The sequence below is a fragment of the Puma concolor genome, chromosome A1 (genome assembly GCF_028749965.1).
Source record: "Puma concolor isolate L17-30 chromosome A1, mPumCon1.1.hap2, whole genome shotgun sequence".
NCBI classification, from domain to species: domain Eukaryota; kingdom Metazoa; phylum Chordata; class Mammalia; order Carnivora; family Felidae; genus Puma; species Puma concolor.
In genome coordinates this window covers 31,987,958-32,009,272 of record NC_141667.1, presented here as the reverse complement: position 1 = coordinate 32,009,272, position 21,315 = coordinate 31,987,958, and the positions used below count along the sequence as shown (strand labels likewise).

Below are 21,315 nucleotides of genomic sequence, written 5' to 3'. Positions count from 1 at the left end.
CATATATGTATATACTCTCTACATTACAGATAGAGGAGGAATTCTTAAAGGAATTTAAATCCTTGCCACTAGCAGAGAGCATTTAAACTTTCTATGATAATCATTCCTTAAAACATTTTACTCTCTTCAACTCATCTCTTCAGCTTAATTTGCTGTGGAGCAACTCAATAGGTACAAAGAGGAAGCAATCCTCCTGACTTTATTAACAAGAGCTCTAGAAGGAAGAAAAGTATCTATGGATTGGAAAAGCCATTGTACTAGTTAAGGTCATTGCCACTTTTCCACCAATACTGGTTCTCAATACCTGCTGGTACCAGCTCTGTCTTATTAACAGAAATATTCTTTCTATTTTAAGGTGATACCACACCTAATATTGCTATAAATTAAAAGTTAATAAGGAGCAAGCAGATCAGTGAATAAAAAAGAATGATACATGGATGGATAGATAAATAGACAGACAGATGGACAGATAGACAGGCATAGACAAAGACACATATAAATAAAATAATATATATTATCTTAGCGTTCTAAATCCCCTAGGAATCTTGATTTCAATCTCTATTGCCTACTGCCAATGGGCTGTAATATTGATTTGTTTGTCAGCAATCTACTTATCTTCCATTCATCACAAGTATGGATCTTCAAATAATCTCAGTCACTGTTTTGGGGGGACTTATCCTGGTGATGCTAGTTACAACCATGGTCACTGGCTTTCTTGAGGGAAATTTAACAGAAGCATCTAGGGAGAGAAAAACCTCTCCCTTTGAAGGAGTAGACACTGCCTCCAGGAGAAATGTACAGAGACCCCAGGGAAACTTCTTTTGTTGTCTTTGAAAGAAAAATCTTTAAATTAAAAACATGACTGAATGTTCATATCAGAATTCAAACTGGGGTCCCTGGCTGGATCAGTCAGTAGAGCATGTGACGCTTGATCTCGGGGTCATGTTGGACATAGCACCTACTTAATTAAAAAATAATAATAATAATAATTTTAAAACTTCAAACCTAAAGTGTTTCAACATTTGGTATTTTGTCTTTTGTTAGACATGGGAGATGAAGTTTATGATGATGTGGATGCGTCTGATTTCCCTGCTCCACCAGCAGAACTGAGGTAATTAAAATGTCCTCATTTTGAGACAGAAATCAGACTGCTCCAGAAAATTCAACTAGAATAAAACCCCAGTGGGTTATGGATCTCCTGTGTTCGCTCCTGTTTGCTCTGTCCTCTCTCTGATCCAAGCTCTAAGGGTTCTGCTCCATTTGTGGGTGGAGAGCCCTGATCCCCCTTCTCCTTTCTCCTCCCTTGCTTTTCCCTCTTCCCCTCCCCCTCTCCCAGTAGTTCGGCTGCTGGTCCCCTGATTATCCCCTGCCCTGTGACTCACTGATGTCTGCACTCATTTATTCATTCAAATATTCATTCACTGGGGAAATATTTGAGAGCCTGATCATGACTGATCTCACCAATTCATCTCCTCCCTTTATTTTTACCCTTTTCCTAAAAGCTTTTTGTCTTGAATGCACTTCTTAGTTTATGTCTCAACCCTCACCTAACTTCTTCAAATCTCTTCTGTCCTCCACAAGATTTTTTTCCTTTTATGAAAAAAAATGATTTGTGTTTTAAAAGGACTTTGTTATGTCTCTTTTTCACAAAAGCATCAGATTCTCAAAGGTTCCATTCAAATTAAAAAAAAAAAAACAACTGTTCAAGGTGAATAGTGACATTCTTCAGCTCACCTAAGGTTTCAGTTTCATTTTAGGCTAAAACTGTATGAAAATCTGTTAAGATCAGTTAGTACAAAAGGAGTCTCTTTTGAAACTTCTTTTGAGGGGTGCCTTGGTGGCTCAGTCGGTAAAGCGTCCGACTTCAGCTCAGGTCATGATCTTGCGGTCCGTGAGTTTGAGCCCTGCATCGGGCTCTGTGCGGACAGCTCAGAGCCTGGAGCATGCTTTGGATTCTGTGTCTCCCTGTCTCTCTGCCCCTCCCCCACTTGCATTCTGTCTCTGTCTCTCAAAAATGAATAAACGTTAAAAAAAATATTTAAAAAAAATTAAAAAAAGAAACTTCTTTTGAAATAGGAAATAACATGGTAAGATTTTTCTATATTCCAATAAACACAAGCGATGAGCTGATACATACTGTGTATGAAAGCAAGAACACGTCTGTAGCTTTCTCAGGAAAAAAGGATGAATAAAAAGGTATTGGCCTTGATTAAAGGCCGAAAGTGACATAAACGGGTGACAATACATAGCGTCTTCTAAGCTATGCTGCAAGAGTGCATGAGCATGTATTCATTTAGCATTTATTTTTTTTTTTTTTTAATTTTTTTTTCAACATTTATTTATTTTTGGGACAGAGAGAGACAGAGCATGAACAGGGGAGGGGCAGAGAGAGAGGGAGACACAGAATCGGAAACAGGCTCCAGGCTCTGAGCCATCAGCCCAGAGCCCGACGCGGGGCTCGAACTCACGGACCGCGAGATCGTGACCTGGCTGAAGTCGGACGCTCAACCGACTGCGCCACCCAGGCGCCCCTAGCATTTATTTTTTACCAACACCGTTAAGCTAATTTTACTGAATGAAAGTTTCAAGATCAAAGAAACTGAAGGGAAAATACGTTATCATTTCTATGTGAAGATCAAGTTCCACAGGCAAAACAAACATGTAAGATGAAAAGAGAATTGTTCTCCTTTTTTCTGGAAGGAAAATCTCATCTTCTTCAGTGATATGTTCGGTTTGAAAATTCCTCACCATTGGGAAGTCACTTCTATCCCTGACATTTTTAAATGCATTTTTCTGTTTTATATTCCTGTAAAAATGCCACCACATTCCATTAAACAGCTCTCTAGGTACCTGGTTATGCAATGGACCTTTTCTTCAAGTAGAATAAACCCCAGCTGGTTAAACTTGATGTGATAGGTACCGTTCTCTTTACTGCTGCTTATTTCAGACTTTAAGACTATTTTATGTTCTCTAACAGAATATTCTATTTTTAGCTAAATCTAAATTTCAGTAAGGTATTTTCAAAGAGAGCTCACGGGGCATTTTGAACACTCGTGTATGTCCTGATGGCTCCAAAGTGCTGGTTTGGGACAGCAATTCCACTACTGCCCAGAGGACCATAAGACAGGAGAAACTGAGGAAGGATACAGAACCCAAGGAAGGATAATGTGCTAATCCATTTCACAGTAGATAAACTAAATCCCAAGACTCAAAAGTTAAAGAATCAAACATTTTCAATAAATCAGTTGCTAGATTTATTTTAGGTAAGCTAGATAATAATTAATATCAGTGTTTAGAATTTTTCATTATACACAAAAATTCTGATTTTAAAATTCCCTCCTTCAGAGATTCCCAACCTTTCCCTAACATAGACATTCAGCCCTAGCAAATGTCCCTCAACCTTGGTTGCAAATTACTATTACCTGGGGAGTTATAAAGTATGTATGTCAGTATCTAGACCTCACTCAGTTCTACTTAATTAGAATTTATTTAATTTAATTAGAATTTCTAGGAATTAGACATAAGTAGTGGTACTTTTTTAAAACTTCCAGGTGATCCCATATGTGTCCAGGCTGGAGAATCACTATCTTAGGCTTCTTCATCCTTCTAATGACAACCAGCTGGAGTCCATTTGGTGTCTATGAGATGCCAGCCTGGCTCCATTTTAAGAAGATATGAAAAACGGTTCAAGAAAATTCAACAGAATTGTAAACTTTTTTATTTTTAAATAGATAAACTTCTCAAGACATAAAAATCAATTTTTTTAAAAAACATTATTTTTCAAAAAGCCTCTTCTATGACAGTGGCCAGGCCACTTAATTACCTAGGAAGGGCTGAAAATATATAGGGAGTTTGACGATAGGCTGAATTATATGGAACCTCTGATGTGTAAGCATGTTTACACTATACCTCAGTCATTTCAATGGTTCAACATAACTAATCACTACTTCCACTTTAACTATATTCTTGTGAAGAATCTCTTCCATGTATGAAGTATTATCATTTACTACAATGAATGTACTAGATTTCTAAGAAAAGGAACCAACTAAAAACAAAATTGAACAAAATTGTTAAGTGATGGATGAAGTCTTTATTGTACGCTATTCTTTTCAAACTAAACTAAGTGTTGTTTTATGTGTGTTCTGCCATCTTAGTCAAGGAGCCAAGGCTAAGACAGAAGAAAAAGACCCCAAGAAGCTAAAAAAGCAGGAAAAAGAAGAGAAAGACTTCAGGAAAAAGTTTAAAGTATGTCATATTTTAATAGTAGACAAAGTACAAAATGCTAACAAAAAAAAAACAATGACTTTTAAGTACCACAATGCACTTATTAAAAGTGTAATTATAAAGGCACTTGGGTGGACCAGTCAGTCGGGCGTCCGACTCTTGGTTTTGGCTCAGGTCATGATCTCATGGTTCATGGGTTCAAGCCCTGCGTCAGGCTCCATGCTAAGAGCATGCTAAGAGCATGGAGCCTGCTTGGGATTGTCTCTCTCCCTCTCTCTCTGCTGCTCCCCCATTCATGCGAGCATTCTCTCTCTCTCTCTCAAAATAAATAAACTAAAAAAAAATTTTTAAGTGTAATTATCAATATGAGTTATCCATCCTAACTCCTTTATTTACTATAAAATTTACTTTAGATTTTAATTTATTTTATAACAAATTAAGTGAAGTCTCATACATGCACTATATATGCTGTAATAATCATTTACATTTAGTTGTTCTTTGAACTTTAGTAAGAGGATAATCTAAAACTAGAATGGATAAAACAAAGATATGATGTATATGTAACGGAATACTAATTAAGAAAAAGAAGGAAATCCTGCCACTGTGACAACCCTAAGGGCCTTATGCTAAGTGAGATAAGTCAGACAGAGAAAGACAATACTCTATAATATCACTTATATGTGGACTCTTCAAAGGCCAAACTCACAAAAACAAGGTACAGTGATAATTACCAGAGGCTGGGGTGGGCAGATGGAGGAGATATTGGTCAAAGGGGTACATACTTTCAGTTATGAGATGAATGAACTTTAGGGGTCTCAGGTATAGCCTGGTGATTATAGTTAGCAATACTGTCTTATATACTTGGAAGTTGTAAAGAGAGTAAATCTTAGGTGTTCTCACCACAAAAAGTGGTAATCATGTGAAACGATAGAGGTGTTAGGTAAAGCTACACTGCTAATCATTTTGCAATATATGAGTGTATCAAATCAACACACGTGTACCCTTAAAATTTTTTTAATTTTAAAAATAATGATTATATTAGTTTCATGAGATTATGAGTGGCTTTTCTCTCGAAAATTTTTCTGTAATGCTTTTACGTTATTTTTTGCTTGTTTGGCAAAGACTTTTTTTTTTTTTTTTTTTTTTTTTTGAGAGGGAGAGAGAGAGAGAGAGAAGCAGGGCTTACCCAAGGCCGGGCTCCAGCTCACCCGATGCACGATCAAACTCACGAACCATGCGTGAGATCATGACCTGAGACAAAGTCAGATGCTTAAACAACTGAGCCACCCAGGCGCCCTAGCAAAGACTTTCTTAATAAATCTGTCAGTAAATGGATTACTTTAATAATACACATCAATCAATCAATAATATAAATGTTTGTATTTTTCCAGTATGATGGTGAAATTAGAGTTTTATATTCAACCAAAGTTGCACCCTCCTTAACTTCTAAAAGGTGGGGGACCAGAGATCTACAGGTGAAGCCCGGTGAATCTCTCGAAGTTATACAAAGCACTGATGATACGAAAGTTCTCTGCAGGAATGAAGAAGGGAAATGTAAGTCACTGCTTACTCTTTGTCAATATGGCATTCCAGGATTTAATAATCAGACACGTTTTCCTGATCACCCTTGTTTTATTAACTTTGTTTTTTCTATGCTTTATGAATTGTGGAAAACATTAAGAAACTAGAGATTTGCGGTGCTGAAATCAGCATATCTTATTTTCATCCTTTATCGTTTCTCACCTGATATATTCGGCACTGTGGTGCCAAAGTAATGCCAAATTAGTACTTCCCAAAATGCAGTCCCGCAGACCACCAGCATCAGAAAACCCTTTGTGTATTAAAATCACAGTTGCCTGGCCCCACTCTTGACCTGCTAAGTCATGAGCTCTGGGGGGTGGCAGATGGAACCTGTGATCATAAGATCCCTAGCTTATTCTTAAGTATACTGAAGCAAGAACCACTGTTTTAAGCAGTGAGTGGCTCTTGCTGTCATCTGGTTTTGAAATTACACAGCACATGTCACGTACAGAATTTCCAGTTTTCCTACCTTGCAAATTTACTTGTTTTCATTTCCTATTTGGACACACTTAATACAACATACTCTTCCAAATGAACACAAGAGAATCCCTGTCTTCTTTGGCTTGATCAGCTATTAAAACTGACAGATGGAAATGTTTTTGTCAAACTTTAAAAAGAAGCTTATTTCACTTAAAGTCTGGGGAAGAGTAATTCAAAATTATGTGTCCTGTATTTAAAATTGAATGGTCAGCGTGGCTGCCCCATATCAGCTTGGCCAGTCTGTGTGGAAACATGAACTCTGAGTCGAATTTTAATGACAGGAAGGTGACTCAGGGACAGGAACTGAAATGGGAGATTTAAGAATAAAACCAGTGACTCAAGGTTGGGGAAATGGATCTAAAGTTATCATGGAGGAGGTGTGGTTGGCTTTCAAAAGGAGAAAATGGAATGTGGATACAAAGGATAAAAGGCATGAGTAGTGTAGTATTAACACCCAAAGGTCACTGGAGATAATGTGTAGACAGTGCTCCAGGAGACAAAGAAAACCCACATCCACACTAGCATTTGTGAGGATGCAACGCAAGGAATAGCTTTAAATGCAGAAAAACTCTATGCATGAAAGGGTCAGAAAAAACATTTAAAAGTTTAAAAATTTTGGAGGACACCTGTTGGGATGAGCACGGGGTGTTGTATGGAAACCAATTTGATAATAAATTTCATATTAAAATAAATAAATAAATAAATAAATAAATAAGAGTTTAAAAATTTTTTAAAGTATGAAGTAAGTTATAATTAATATACCAGCCTGAATATTTACATGATGACTATGATATTAATGTGCAGAAATTCTCATGACACAATAGAAAGAGAAGGAAGAAGCCTGCTTCATGTGGGATAGGACTTATACCCATATCAAAAAATTATGTAAATAAAAGAAATTAACTAAACGGCCAATAGTGGCTGATTGAGGTGATGAGCCTAAGTGAACCTGTTTTCTTTTCTCTGCTTTTTCATAAGAGAAAATTATCCTAGTACTTGTCATGTGGCCCTTTCCCCAGGGCACAAGCCTCAGACCAACCTTGCCACGCTGTCCTGAGATTCTTTAGCAACTAATCCCATCTAAAGCAATGGTCTTCAGTTTCAACGTACATACACATCACATCGGAATCTTGTCAAAAACGCAGATTCTAATTCAGTAGGTCTGAGATGAGGTGTAACATTCTGCATTTTACCAAGTTGCCAGGTAATTGATGCTGAGGTTCACGGAACAAACTCTTGAGTAACAAAGGTGTAAATGACCTCATCAACAACTTGTATAGATGTAGATGAGCAAGAAGATATGGCACCAGAAACAGAAATTTGAAAGAGACCCTTAACTTCCTAGAAGCCAGTGGACCTTAAGAATGAAGAAAATGAGGACGCCTGGGTGGCTCAGTCAGTTAAGCGTCAGACTTGAGCTCAGGTCATGATCTCGTGATTTGTGAGTTCAAGCCCCACGTTGGGCTCTGTGCTGATAACGCGGAGCCTGCTTCCGATTCTGTGTCTCCCTCTCTCTCTGCCCCTCCCCTGCTCTCACTCTGTCTGTCTCTTGTCTCAAAAATAAATAAACATTTAGAAAAAAAAGAATGAAGAAAATAGTAACTACTCAGGGATGATTTTGTAATCTATCACTTCCTATTTGGATATCATTAATTCTGAATACTGCTATGAATACTGGAGGGCTACTACCCTCTTAGAATTTATCATCAGTTAAAAACGAGAAGTGGAAAGATTGCATGAAGTACTGATAGACAACAATCAAGGGTTCCATGTAATTTTTATCATTTTTTTCTGGTGCAATACCAAGTGCACTTTACAATTCCTAAGCTCACTGATAACTAATTCAAGTCTTAGGTGATTTGGGGTCCATCCCAAACAGAATGGAAACCTGATGATTAAACCAGTAGCACTTGTGTACCTGTTGCTTTTTATTTAAATACTTTCTTTGGCTGGCCTTTGTCTTAGCTTGGCTTCCCCATTTAGGAGGTGATTCTGGGAAAAAGTCATGCGCAAGTGGAAAAGTGGACAGGAAGAGAAAGGCAGTCAACAAAGCCTTGTTATGGAAAAGGTTGCCACTTGAATAACTGGAGCTTATTCCAGTTAGGAACTCAGAGTAGCAGTGTTATCCCACCCAGTGGGAAATAAATCACGATGCTTATACATCAACTCCTGTCCATGTGAAGTTGAAGCCTAACTCCTGGGCAGGTGGTGAGCCACTCAGGATACTGGGCAAGCTGACAAAGAGCTTTGGAAGCCAAAGAAAAGAGATCTGTTTAAAAAAAAAAAAAAAAATGCAAGTGCTGTCAGTTGAAAGTTGAGTGAAGCAAAGTCACTGGTGTGGTGAGGGTGAAGGTCTATGGGCAAGGCCACCTGGAGCATCTATTGTTACCTTTCATGTTAAGCATTATTCCAAATTTTAATTATCATATCTGCTTAATTTCACTTTTATTTTGCCAAATCTCCTGCTTTTCTTAATTTCTCTAACCCTCCTGCTTATTCCTTCCTTGAACTGGATCCTTGATGTTCTTAATTTCCCTAATTTCTGATCCATTCTTCATGTACGTCTATAGGATTTGGGATAATTGTGTAGATTTAACCCTTCTTCATCTAGATTATTGCAATAGCCTTTCAAATGATATGTCTACCTTACTGTTACTCTCATCCAATCCACCTGCCACACTGTTGTTCAAATATTATTTTTAAAAACACAAAGTCTTTAGGCTAATACATAAAACTCTTTAGATCTGTCTTCAGGCTCATCAACTATTCTCCATCTGCAACTGACACTCCAAAAATATATATCACTTCCTTGTCATTCCCTGAATATGCCATGCTATTTTATCTTTCCGTGCTATTTCATTCTACTTCGAATGCCCATAACTGTCTATTTTTTTATTTTGAAAGAGAAATTATTTATTTTGAACTATTAATAACTATTAATAACTATTTTGAACTATTAATAACTATAAATAAAACTATTTATTTTGAAAGAGAGAGAGATCATGCAAGTGGGAGAGGGGCAGAGTGAGAGGGAGAGGGAATCCCAAGCAGGCCCCACTCAGCGCGCAGCCGGACACGGGGCTCGATCTCCCATAGCATGAGATCGCAATCTGAGCTGAAATCAAGAGTCAGATGCATAACCGACTGAGCCACCCAGGTGCCTCCCAACTTGTCTATTAACAACAATCCATTTGTCATCTAAAATTGGGAGCACATCCACTCCCTGCTCCCCAGTCACCAATCACAGTTCATCTCTCCTCTGTCCCACCATGCTATGGCTTTTGTCCCTGTAATTGTCCTTACCGTTTTACCAATCTATTATTCTTATTAGCCTCTGAGCTTGAGAGTAGCTTCACTGAAATGTTCTCAACATTGTATTGCCAGTACCTCTCCTGGTGCCTGGCATCTTGCTCAGGGCTGGCTTACTAAACTGAATGTAACAATTTGGAGATTGCAGTTGGAAAACCAGATGAAAGTCTGACATATAGACACACACAGGAAGAAGTCTATGGAATAGTTTCACTTGTTAGAAGACAGAAGTTCTCCACCTTAGCTTTAGTGATGTGGTTTGCTTGTTATGTATCATTTAGGAGATTTTAAATCTTTCAGTTCCTTGTTTCTACATCTGACCGCCATAAAGGCATTTGCAATGCAACACCATGGTAACCCTAACAATTTCCTTACTTTCCATTCTTCAATCCATCAGAGAAAAGAAAGCATAGTTTACTTCAACTTATTTTGTAATGGTAGAAATTAGAGGCGAAAACATGAACAATAATCTCTTCCCATTGTGGAGTGGAGTACAAGCCACTTTCACAAGCATTATCACATTTGATCAGTTCACTCACTGACTTATGGAAACACATATCGCAGAGCTGTTGAGATCTTAAATATGTATTTCTGGCACATTCCCAAATGTTTAGAATTTCTCACTAATATTTGCACATATTCCACAACTCAATGTCTCATAAGCTGTGGGTTTTTCCACTTCCTGTTACCAGAGAAAAAATTTTCTATAAAAAGTGTGGAAGGAGACATGAACTGAATTATTTGTGGTTAAAATGTTCTCCATTTCCTTTGGGCATCTAAGAAAGGGGAATTTCAAAGAGAGTTTAGATTTTCTCAAATCCAGTTGATCATTTCTTTCCTTAAGTTATTTTGTTTTCAGTTTAATATAAAACATGCTCACTGAAGAAAATTTTTTTAATTCAGAAATTTTAAAAGTCTACTGATTTGAAGCCCTAGAAATAGAGAGAGACAGAGAGAAAGAAGAGAGGGAGAGAGAACGTTTCTGTAACACAAGGCTAATAATTTATATCTAGTCTTATACGCAGTGTTTTATTTTTTTCTGTCTGTTATATTATGACCATGTTTCCTTGAAGTCAGATATTATTCCATTTGCTGAGGTAAATCTATGCAACATGATTTTATTGTTTTTAAACTGTGTGAAGCCAAGTTGAGTAAATTTAACTTTATATCTGGACTTGTTAGAACAAATGAAATAATAAAAAAAAACATTACTTTTTTTTGTTGCTTATTACTAAGTAAAAAATTTGGAAACATTAGAATGAAGATATTTTCTACTTTTCCAAAGATGATTTTGTATTTCCTTCATAATTTTATTCACAACAACCTTCTGGAAGGTGAGTCAATCCTGAGAACTGGCACATGTAAGGCATGGGTATTACCTTCTCAGTTAGCTCTAACCCACCGCATAATTCAGAACATTTGTTTCAAGCCACTGTTCTGCTTTATGAATGTGAAGTTTCCAAATAATAAATTCATATTTTGTGTGAGAATCCGTGGTACGCCAGCACCCACAGTAAACATGGCAACCATTCTACGTGGTACGGAGCCGTGATGACTTTTTTGTTCATTTCCTTCATATTTTTCATTAATTTTCCTTATAATGGATGTACATGGAACATTTAAGCAAGGAGATCATTTTTCTACTGCAAAAAAAAATTATTTCTAGGGACTATAATGGGGAGATTATATAAAATATAAAAATTCATGGTAAGTCACTTGTTTTTACACTATCATGAATCATGCTTTTAAGAGAATGAAGTTTTAGAGATTTTTAAAGGTACTAGACATCAAAACCTATGCTCTATTAAAAGTCATTAACCCTGTAAAGATGCTATACAATAGTAATTTTACAGCTAATGAGCCCCAAATTATCACATCACTTCAGAAAGCTAAAATAGAGGAATACAGTACATCCCACACCGCATCTCCTTGATACATGTTTCTGAGATAATGTTCACAATCAGTCATATTTATTTATCTCACACACACAAGCAACAGCAACAGCAGAGCATTCAACAAAAGAGAAAACCATTCCTTAGAGCTCTCACACAGACAAGATATAGGAGGAAATGTAATAGGGGCTTTAGAATCTAGAAGAATACGTATTTTATAATTAATTTTGTGAAGACAGGCTATTAAGCCGTATATCATGAGTTACTGACTTTGGTCATGTGAAGGACTGTTTATTGCTTACTTATAAATTTTAGCATAAATGAGTTTTTGAAAGTAGATTATCTAAAAGCACAGGAAAATAGAAAACTTTAAGATCCAAAAATGGTGATTATATTCTCTTTGTTTTGTTCTTTATTTCCTTTAATATTATAAAGACTAAAAAAAAAAAAAAAAAAAAAACCAGAAATATATTCAATGCTGGAGTGAGTCCAACCTCTGGCAGCAGTTTATAATCTCTTAAACATTTTCCTAATTTTGTATCTTCTAATTTTAGTTCAGAGACTTTGCAAAGCCTGAACAGCTCACAATGAGATTACCTCCACTGTAAGAACTTCAGCTCATACATGTCATTATTTTTAAATTATTAATTTAAACATGAATATATCATGAGAACACTTATTATTGTATTCTTTTATTTCCCAATTTTTAAAAAAATTTTAGTGTTTATTTACTTATTTTGGGGAGAGACAGAGAGTGTGAGCAGGGGAGGGGCAGAGAGGGAGGGAGAGGGAGAACCCCAAGCAGGCTTTGTGCTGTCAGCACAGAGCCCGATGGGGGGTGGCTCAGAGTCATGAAGCTATGAGATCATCACTGGAGCCAAAACCAAGAGTTGGATGTTTAATCAACCGAGCCACCCAGGCTCCCCTATTTCCCGCTCTATTCTAAGGAAAAAAATTCAAACATAAACAGAACCACCAATTTTAACTAGTGAGGAGTTTGTGACCATTACTGTCTATAGAGCACTATTCACATTTTATTTTAGCCCCAAACATCAGTACAGGTAAAGACAGATTTCAGCTATTGGGACCTTGACACAAAATCCACAATTTCTTCTAAAAACTTGTTATCTGCACAGATTTTCTCTTTTGAGAGACACACGTAGATTGAATTTGTTAGAGACAAGCTTATTCCCCTTTAAAAATGGTGTTAAATTATGATATATACCTTAATTTTTTTTAGAAGTCTGTTAACATGAAATCGATAAAAGAACTGTGATATAAAAGACAACCAAGGATATTAATTTTAGATGTTCTTACATTAATAATTTTTGCCACTTTTGCTTTAACTGAAATAAAAAAGGAAGGTATAACAAGATCTGACTTTTCATACTCTGAGGAAAATATTACATTATTGCTCTTTTATCATTTTGACGTATGCTACATTATTTCCATACGACAGGAATTCAAAGAGAACTTTGATTTTTCCTTTTCCAAATAGGATTTTATTTTAATTTTTTTTAATGTTTATTTATTTTTGAGACAGAGAGAGACAGAGCATGAATGGGGGAGGGTCAGAGAGAGAGGGAGACACTGAATCTGAAGCAGGCTCCAGGCTCTGAGCTGTCAGCACAGAGCCTGACGCGGGGCTCGAACTCACAAACCGTGAGATCATGACCTGAGCTGAAGTAGGAATCTTAACCTACTGAGCCACCCGGGCGCCCCTCCAAATAGGATTTTAATAAAGTTTTCATTAAAAAGTGGTGAATATCTTGGGGCGTCCGGGTGGCTCAGTGGATTGAGCATCCAACTTCAGCTCAGGTAATGATCTCGTGGTTCGTGGGTTCAAGCCCCATGTCGGGCTCTGTGCTGACAGCTCAGAGCTTGCTTTGGATTCTCTACCCTCCTGTCTCTCTGCCCCTCCCCTACTCATGTGCACATGCCCTCCCTCTTTCTCTCTCTCTCTCTCATAAAAATAAATAAGCATTAAAAAAATATTTCTTAAAAAAGTGGTGAATTTCTTGATAAAATATTTCCATGGAGTTCTTTTTACCCTGGAGTATTTCAAGGAAAAATTCATTTTCTTAAGTTTTAATCTAGAGTTTCACTTGTATGATCCCAGCTTTTTTAAAAAATGTTTTTGCATGTTAAGTCAATGGCGATATGACACCAGTGTGTCTAAGTAAGTTTATTATCATTTGTATTAATCTTTGTCTATGAGTTTCCTGGTTTATAATTTTTTACACATTTACTCTAATAAAACTTATATCTAAAGTGGACCAAGCCCAATAGATTGATTCAGTGAAAGAATTTAGAGGCTATATTGACAAGGCAGTAAATGGTACTAATCTCAAGCATACAGTAGTGTTTAGGTGCCAATCCAAAACTACGAATTCCAAATGTTAGTAATACTAATTAAATGTCAGCAGACATTTTTTTTTTCAGGAAAAATCGTTTGTATTTTTTCTTAGGATTATTTTGCACAATAGAGGTGCAGATAGGTACTCAAAAAAAATCTTTGCTTTCTTGCATAAAATGGGTCTATTTTCTGTTTAACAGGGAATCACTAGACTGCCTGGTATGTGTTCTTCTAATAATGATTTGTTTCAGAAACAAAATTAAATTTAAGAAAGGGAGGTGTGCCTGAATGGCTCAGTCAGTTGAGTTTCTGACTCTTGATTTCGGCTCAGGTCCTGATCTCAGATCATGGGATCAAGCCCTGTGTCAGGCTCTGCAAAGGGTGTAGAGACTTTTTAAGATTCTCTCTCTTTCTACCACTCTGGCTTGCTCACTGACTCTCTATAAAAAATTAGTTTAATTTAAAAAATAATGATTTGATTCACGAAAGATGAAAATGCATGGTCAAATGGCAAAAGCAGCGGTGGAAGATCTTCCACACTGGGCATACAAACCATTCCATCCTCCCCCAAGTAATCACCAGATTGCTGAGCTGAAAAGGGAGTTGAACACGGTTTTGACTCTGCTCAACCTAATCACATTTTATAAGTTAAGGTTCTGATCGGTGGTATTTGGAATACCTATTTATGAACTACTTTTGTATTTGGAGAAACTGCATATTCTTCACAAGACTGGGGCACATGGATAACACCTCGAAGAAATAGGGTAAAATGTGGAAGAGGCTTGTGTGCCAACTTGCAGTAACTTTAAGATAGTTTGTTTCTCTTTAAGGGGAAAGAGTGTAAATGGAGGAAAAGAGAGGTGTAGGAGAGAGAGAGAAAAGTTAGAAAAGGAGAAGAAAGAAAGGAGAGAAAAGTGGACACAAGTAAGAAAAATGGGTCATATTTGGAGATAGATCTAATTATTCAGTATATTAGATCACATTACATCATATTAGTTATTCCATTCTTTTTCACTTTCTTAAAAGAAACAGTAAAGATTTTTCAATGCTGTACTATTAATAAAATTTACTTTTCTTTTTTTTCATAGATGGTTATGTTCTTCGGAGTTACTTGGTGGATAAGTAAGCTCATTTCCCTCTACTACTATACTTATAAAAAGAATGCTATGCTCTTCTTTAAGAAAGATTCCTAATATCATTTAAATAATACAACCTACTAAACTATCATAAATAAATTTTAAAACAATATGCTATACTAATGTCAATATCGTAATACCTAATAAAGTTAAGGTTTTCATAAAGTGTTACTCTTCTAAATAGACAAGAACCCTTCTCATTCATGAGTATACAGTTCACATTCATTGGAGACAGACATGGCAAACATTGGAGACAGGTCAAAACCACTCGGGGCGCCTGGGTGGCGCAGTCGGTTAAGCGTCCGACTCCAGCCAGGTCACGATCTCGCGGTCCGTGAGTTCGAGCCCCGCGTCGGGCTCTGGGCTGATGGCTCAGAGCCTGGAGCCTGTTTCCGATTCTGTGTCTCCCTCTCTCTCTGCCCCTCCCCCGTTCATGCTCTGTCTCTCTCTGTCCCAAAAATAAATAAAAACGTTGAAAAAAAAAATTTAAAAAAAAAAAAAAAACACTAACACTTTCATAAGTATTTTGCCTTTCACTTATTGATTAACGCAGTTGGTTGAATTGAATTAATCAGGGACCAGTTAGTATCTACACAATAGGTGCTAATGTCACCTGTTAGTAATTTGGCCCCCAATTGAGGGCTTTTCTTTACTCACATTAGGCATAGTAGAGTATTAAGTTGTCTTTTTGGAAGCATGCCCAAAAAAAGATAGTCATCAATGTTTCTTCTATTCTTATGAATAAGATGTTGTCACAGCCTGTTACCAGTGTGCTGTTAGAGTCCCCCCTCAAACATTATAAGATACTGTTCCAAGCATATCAGTGCAAGAAATGACCTCCATTATCAGTCATATGCCAACATAAAGATTTACAGAATTCTGCATTATAATAAAGTCAAGGAAGGTTCACAAAGTATATCCATAAACAACCGACACTAATCAGAAAGAGGCAAATCAATGCCAAATGCTTTGTCAGAAAACTAGTAAAGAGTCAAAAGAAAGATAATCATAATATATTTATTTTTCTCAGAACCTTAATCATGATGGTAGGCAAGGGACTTTTCTATTTTATGAAAGATACAAATTTCAAGAAAGAATATGTGGCAAACCATAGGACCACATCTTCATCAGTGATTATTACAGGATGATTAAGAGAGAATTTAGAAAGTATACTCTAAGTAATTATTGGTTCACCATCTATTGAAGTGAATTGATACTTAATGTTTATTGAATGAATGATAGGAAAATCTGTCCTCTTTGCATTTATATCAGATTTCCAAGAGCCAAACTCTCCCTCAGTCTCAGAGTATCCAAACAGAAGGCATAGGCAACTCATAGCATCTGCCATAGTAGCCCCAACTTGGAGGGCCTGCTGCTGCTTCCATGATAAAAGCACAGAGGCAGTCCAGGAGCCCAAAGCGGGTCTGGTCTGACAGTCACCTTGTGTTTCTGAACTTTGAAACTGTATCCTACACTTCAAGGCTATATTAGCATTTATAATACTTTCTATTTTAATTACTTATATATCATTTCCTCCATTAGAATGTAAGCTTCTTGAAATCAAAGCTTGTATCTCGTATTTATTTTATTTTTATTTTTATTTTTTAAGCTTATTTTTATTTTTGAGAGAGAGGGAGCAAGCAAGGAGGGGAGGGGCAGAGAGGGGGACAGAGGATCTGAAGCAGGCTCTGTGCTGACAGCAGCGAGCCCAATGTGGGGCTTGAACTCACGAACTGTGAGATCATGGCCTGAACTGAAATCAAGAGTCGGACACTTAACCAACTGAGCCACCCAGGCACCCCTATCTCACTCATATTTATATCTCCTGGTACATAGGAGGGATTCAGTAGGTGTGTAAAATAGAATATTTCACAAAGATTCAGGACCAAGTAAAACCAAAATATGTAAAAGTCGCTAGAACTATTATTATGCATGTAACCTATAACTATAAATATTTTTAGAATTATATGACATAAGAATCATCATAATAATCACATCTTGGCTACTCAGTTTGTCACTAATATTTACATATCTTATAATTAATATTTACAAATTATAATTAGAAACATGCAAAAATGGTGCACCTACTTCCTATGCCAAATGTATTCTATTTCATTCAACATTTGAAGTTCAAGTAAAAGTATAAATCTGATATTAACAAATATAAAGAATCCACGGGGCACCTGGTTGGCTCAGTCAGAGGAGCACATGACTTGATCTCAAGGTTGTGAGTTCAAGCCCCATGTGGGGTGTAGGGATTACTTAAATAAATACATTTTTAAAAGAAATCCATTAGGGCCCCCAGTGGAGTATCATGCCATGATTTTTCAGCTTGTTCAGTTCAACAAACTTAATAAGCTTTTCTTACCAGATATAGCTGTGTGCTAGGCACATGGTTGGATCCAAAGATGATAAAGCATGGTATATGTTCTTGAGGCATGTTTCCATTATTTTGTGTGTCTATGATATGGAATAAGTTGTGGGTTTTGGTTATTTTTAGAATAGAACAGAAGATTAGGCTAAGCCAATGAAAGACGATGTAGATGAATATGAAGTTTTTTCCCACTTATAAAAGCATAACATGTAACTTCTCAGCTTTAAATGCTTTATTGTGTCATATAAAATCATATGATTAACTTTTTAATCTAAATATTGCCTTAATGTTAAGACGATACCTTCTTTAAGATAAAAATTATTTTCTGCATTTACAGTGATGGAGAGATCTATGATGATATTGCTGATGGTAAGTTTCACATGGCACCCACCGCAGAGAACAGTAACAGTGAATTCATTCTTACAAATACTAAAAATAGCTTGCTGGATAAATTAGAGCTTTCTAATCTGATTGGAATTTGAATCACTTGAAAACGTTAGGAAAGGTAAATGCCATGGTATAATTTTAAAAAATTATCTTTGCACATGACTGAAAGTCAAGCAAGAATCTTATTTATTTTCTTTGAAAACAGAAGTACGAAAGTAATTGGTGAGTATTCATTATACCATTAATCTTACTATGAATTACTTTCATACACAAAAATACGCATACTTGACCAATTAATAGGTACTTATTTTATGACCTATAATGCTCATTAATATTCTCTTAGCATCACATATTTATAAATTAAGATCTAAAAAATTAATCTCAACTGAAATGATACATGGAGTTAATCATGTGGTCTTTTAGTTTCCTTTTAAACGTGATTCTTGCTGGATTTTAACATCTTTAATCTCAATTAGAATGACTACCAAAGAGTACATTTAATTAAATGCCAGATAAAATAATCCTGAGTCTAATTTTGATAAAGAGTAAATCTATCCAGAAACTCTGTTAGGATTGCATACTGAGCAATCAACATATAGGGTCTTCCATTTAACTACTTTTTCATAAAGTGAGCCAGTTCTACATTTTTTAAATCCTAAATCAGAGGAGTATGAATCACCCACATTTCTAACCTTGGAACACTTAGAAGATATGTGTTCTATATAACTACATTGAAATTCGTTGTTGTTTTTTTTTCAGGTTGCATCTATGACAATGACTAGGTCTCAGCTATGTTCATTCTGCCGTGTTCATTTGACGCCAGTATGAAATCTGAGCTTTAGCTGACCTGTTATTGGATATCACAGAAAATGAACTCAGAAACGACTTATTACCATTTGTTTTAAAATTCTGATTATCTTTACGAAATTTTGAAACTTTGGACTTAGAAAATGATCTTAACATCTTGGAAGACTGCGTCAATGAGATGTAGAATTATTAAATATTCCATTTCTGCCTCAGCAACAATTATGAAGGCGCTTCTCTGAGACCATCAGTAGACCTCCCCTTCCTAAAAAAAAAAAAAAAAAAAAGAAGAAGAAGAAGAAGAAATGACTGTGTTGTCTAAAGAAACATGAGGACAAAGAATAAAGAAATATAAGGAAGGAAATTTTAAGACATTCCACAAGAAGGAAAACCATTGTTTGAACCGCTAATTATGATTGTATCTTATATTCTTCATTCAAAGTATCTATCTTTAAAAAGGTAGAACTTGCTGGGGGGATAAATGTTTTCAAAAATTATAGCTGTAGCAGAATTTTTGTATAAAGATTGCCCCTGATTGTTAATTGTGAATAGATGTTAATTATTTGATAAGAATGTATGCATTTAGTATGCACATTTAAGATTAAAACTGTAGAAGAGTCAAAAATAAGTTTTCTTTTTGCAGATTCATCCACTAACAGTTTAATTATGTGCTCTGTTTAAAGTACTGTTTTAACTAGAGTAGATATAAATGAGGGCTACCCTAAAATTATGAAGAATGGAAGAACGGACTTTGAAATTAATTAGACTTTTATGGTACCTCTTTACTACAAAGCCTCGTTTGAAGGTTTTTGTTTTTCAATTACCTCTGTGGAACTGTTTTTTTTTTTAACCACTTTACAGAAAAGTTGGCCTACTGTTTGGAGTAGGGTGTTCCCTACTCATACATATTCATTCCCAAAGCATCTCCAAAACAAAACATGGTGCATTTGGGTTCCAAATGCTAAGAACACTAAACACCATGATACAAAATGCAAAACCCTAACACACAGGAAAATCCCATGTTAAGTAATTTTTTCACAACTTCCAAAATATGCAAATCATAATGCTGGCTTTACTAGTAATGAATGGTGATGTGAGATTGGGTAATTTATTTATCTCCCCCTGCCCCGTTTGCTCATCTGGAAATTATAGAATTAGATTAAATCAGTTTTTCCAAACTTTTTCACTACCAGTTACCTCAAACTTTTATAATCCATTCCCCAGCCCAACCTCATATTTCAGAAGCTTTTGTTTATTTTTAAAACTCATTGATTAAATAATGATTAATGCATTTTCCATATCGTAATATTGCAAAGGCCCACTGGAGCTTCTGAAGAGTGGCCCTACTGAATTGACATCATTTCAAATAACTGTAGCCTCAGGGGCACCTGGGTGGTAGTTCAGTTGGTTAAGCATCTGACTCTTGATTTTGGCTCAGGGGATGAGCCCTGCGTCAGGCTTGAGCTGACAGCGCAAAGCCTACTTGGGATTCTGTTTCTCCCTCTGTCTCTGCCCCTCCCCCACTCACACTCTCTCTTTATCTCAAAATAATAAATACATAAACTTTAAAAGAAATAATTGTACCTCAGCCTTCATGTAGGTGAAGTGGGATTTCCATTTGGTGTGTTGAGATTTGAAAATAGATCATAAACCTTTACTACTCAATTTATAGATTTCTGGAGGTCTGAGACTCCCTACATTAAAAACCAATGATGTCAAAGTCCCCTCCCAATTATGAAATACTTTGATGTCTACTTTTTGGTGGAGTAAGCCAGTATATGCTCATATGATAAAATTATTTTAATACTAAATTACATAGCTCAAAAGTGGTTTCGTTTTGTTAAATTTGGTAGTAAATATACATAATACCCTGACAGTGTATTTCCAGTAATTTTTTTCTGATTGAGAATAACATAAATTCAATACAATGTCAGTTTTTAAAATTCCAGATTAAATCAAGAGAATATTTGAGTTTTGGGTTATACACCAAGAAACAGACACACACATTGCTACAAAAGATTAATGTAATAGGTAATAATCTTAATATAAAAGATATTTGACATATTAATTTTAATATACCAAATATTATTTCTGTTATAGTTTTGTGTATAGAATTTTGTCACATGAGAAGAGCTACAAATAAATAAAACCTTCCACGGATAACTTTGCCCCCTACTTCATCAAGAAATTGAGGTCATCAGCCTTTCTCTCCCATATTTTCATCTCACATCTGCAAGTCTTTCTCTAAGCCCAATCTTACCTTTTTGCTTTAACCTCAGAGGATGTTGTTCCTCCTGTTCAAGACTAAACCTTCCACCATTGCCCCTGATACTTTGCTTCCTATTTGGAATGAAATTGAAATAATCAAACACAATTCCCTTCAACTTCCAACAATGTCCAACCTTAATCATATTCAGACACTCTCCCAGGGAATAAGATGCCACTCCTCAAAGCTACAACTTGTGTCCCATTTCTTCCTCTTTCTCTGGAGTTTTCTTCCTTCACAATTCATTCTCATTCTCCCCTGCTCCCCCTAAAAAAACACACACACATATACACACACAAACTCCCCACCCATCTTTTGCCCTTTCCCTTCTTCCCTTCCTCTTCTTTAACTTCTCCCAATTTGCAGATTCCCTCCTCTAGGCTTACAAGCATACTGAAGTCTTTCCCATTCAAAAAAAAACAACAGAAACCTTTCCTTGAATCTAAATATCTCTCTAACTACAGCCCATTTCTATCTTTCTTTTCTCATCCCATTGTCTTAAAATG

The 21,315-nt window shown here is 36.1% G+C and overlaps 1 protein-coding gene across 4 annotated transcripts in view; it reads left to right on the top strand.

Moving 5' to 3' along the window:
• The window catches only part of FYB1 (FYN binding protein 1), a 164,868-nt gene extending 144,162 nt beyond the window's left edge, over window positions 1-20,706 (top strand). For all 4 annotated transcript variants that reach the window (XM_086677625.1, XM_025924428.2, XM_025924429.2 and 1 more), the window contains 6 exons: window positions 1,045-1,111; window positions 4,155-4,245; window positions 5,616-5,778; window positions 14,931-14,964; window positions 17,690-17,721; window positions 18,499-20,706. In XM_086677625.1, the coding sequence (XP_086533751.1) occupies window positions 1,045-1,111; window positions 4,155-4,245; window positions 5,616-5,778; window positions 14,931-14,964; window positions 17,690-17,721; window positions 18,499-18,521 (410 nt within the window). In that variant the 3' untranslated portion in view covers window positions 18,522-20,706. The remainder of the gene's footprint in view (window positions 1-1,044; window positions 1,112-4,154; window positions 4,246-5,615; window positions 5,779-14,930; window positions 14,965-17,689; window positions 17,722-18,498) is intronic.
• Window positions 20,707-21,315: the final 609 nt, after the last annotated feature.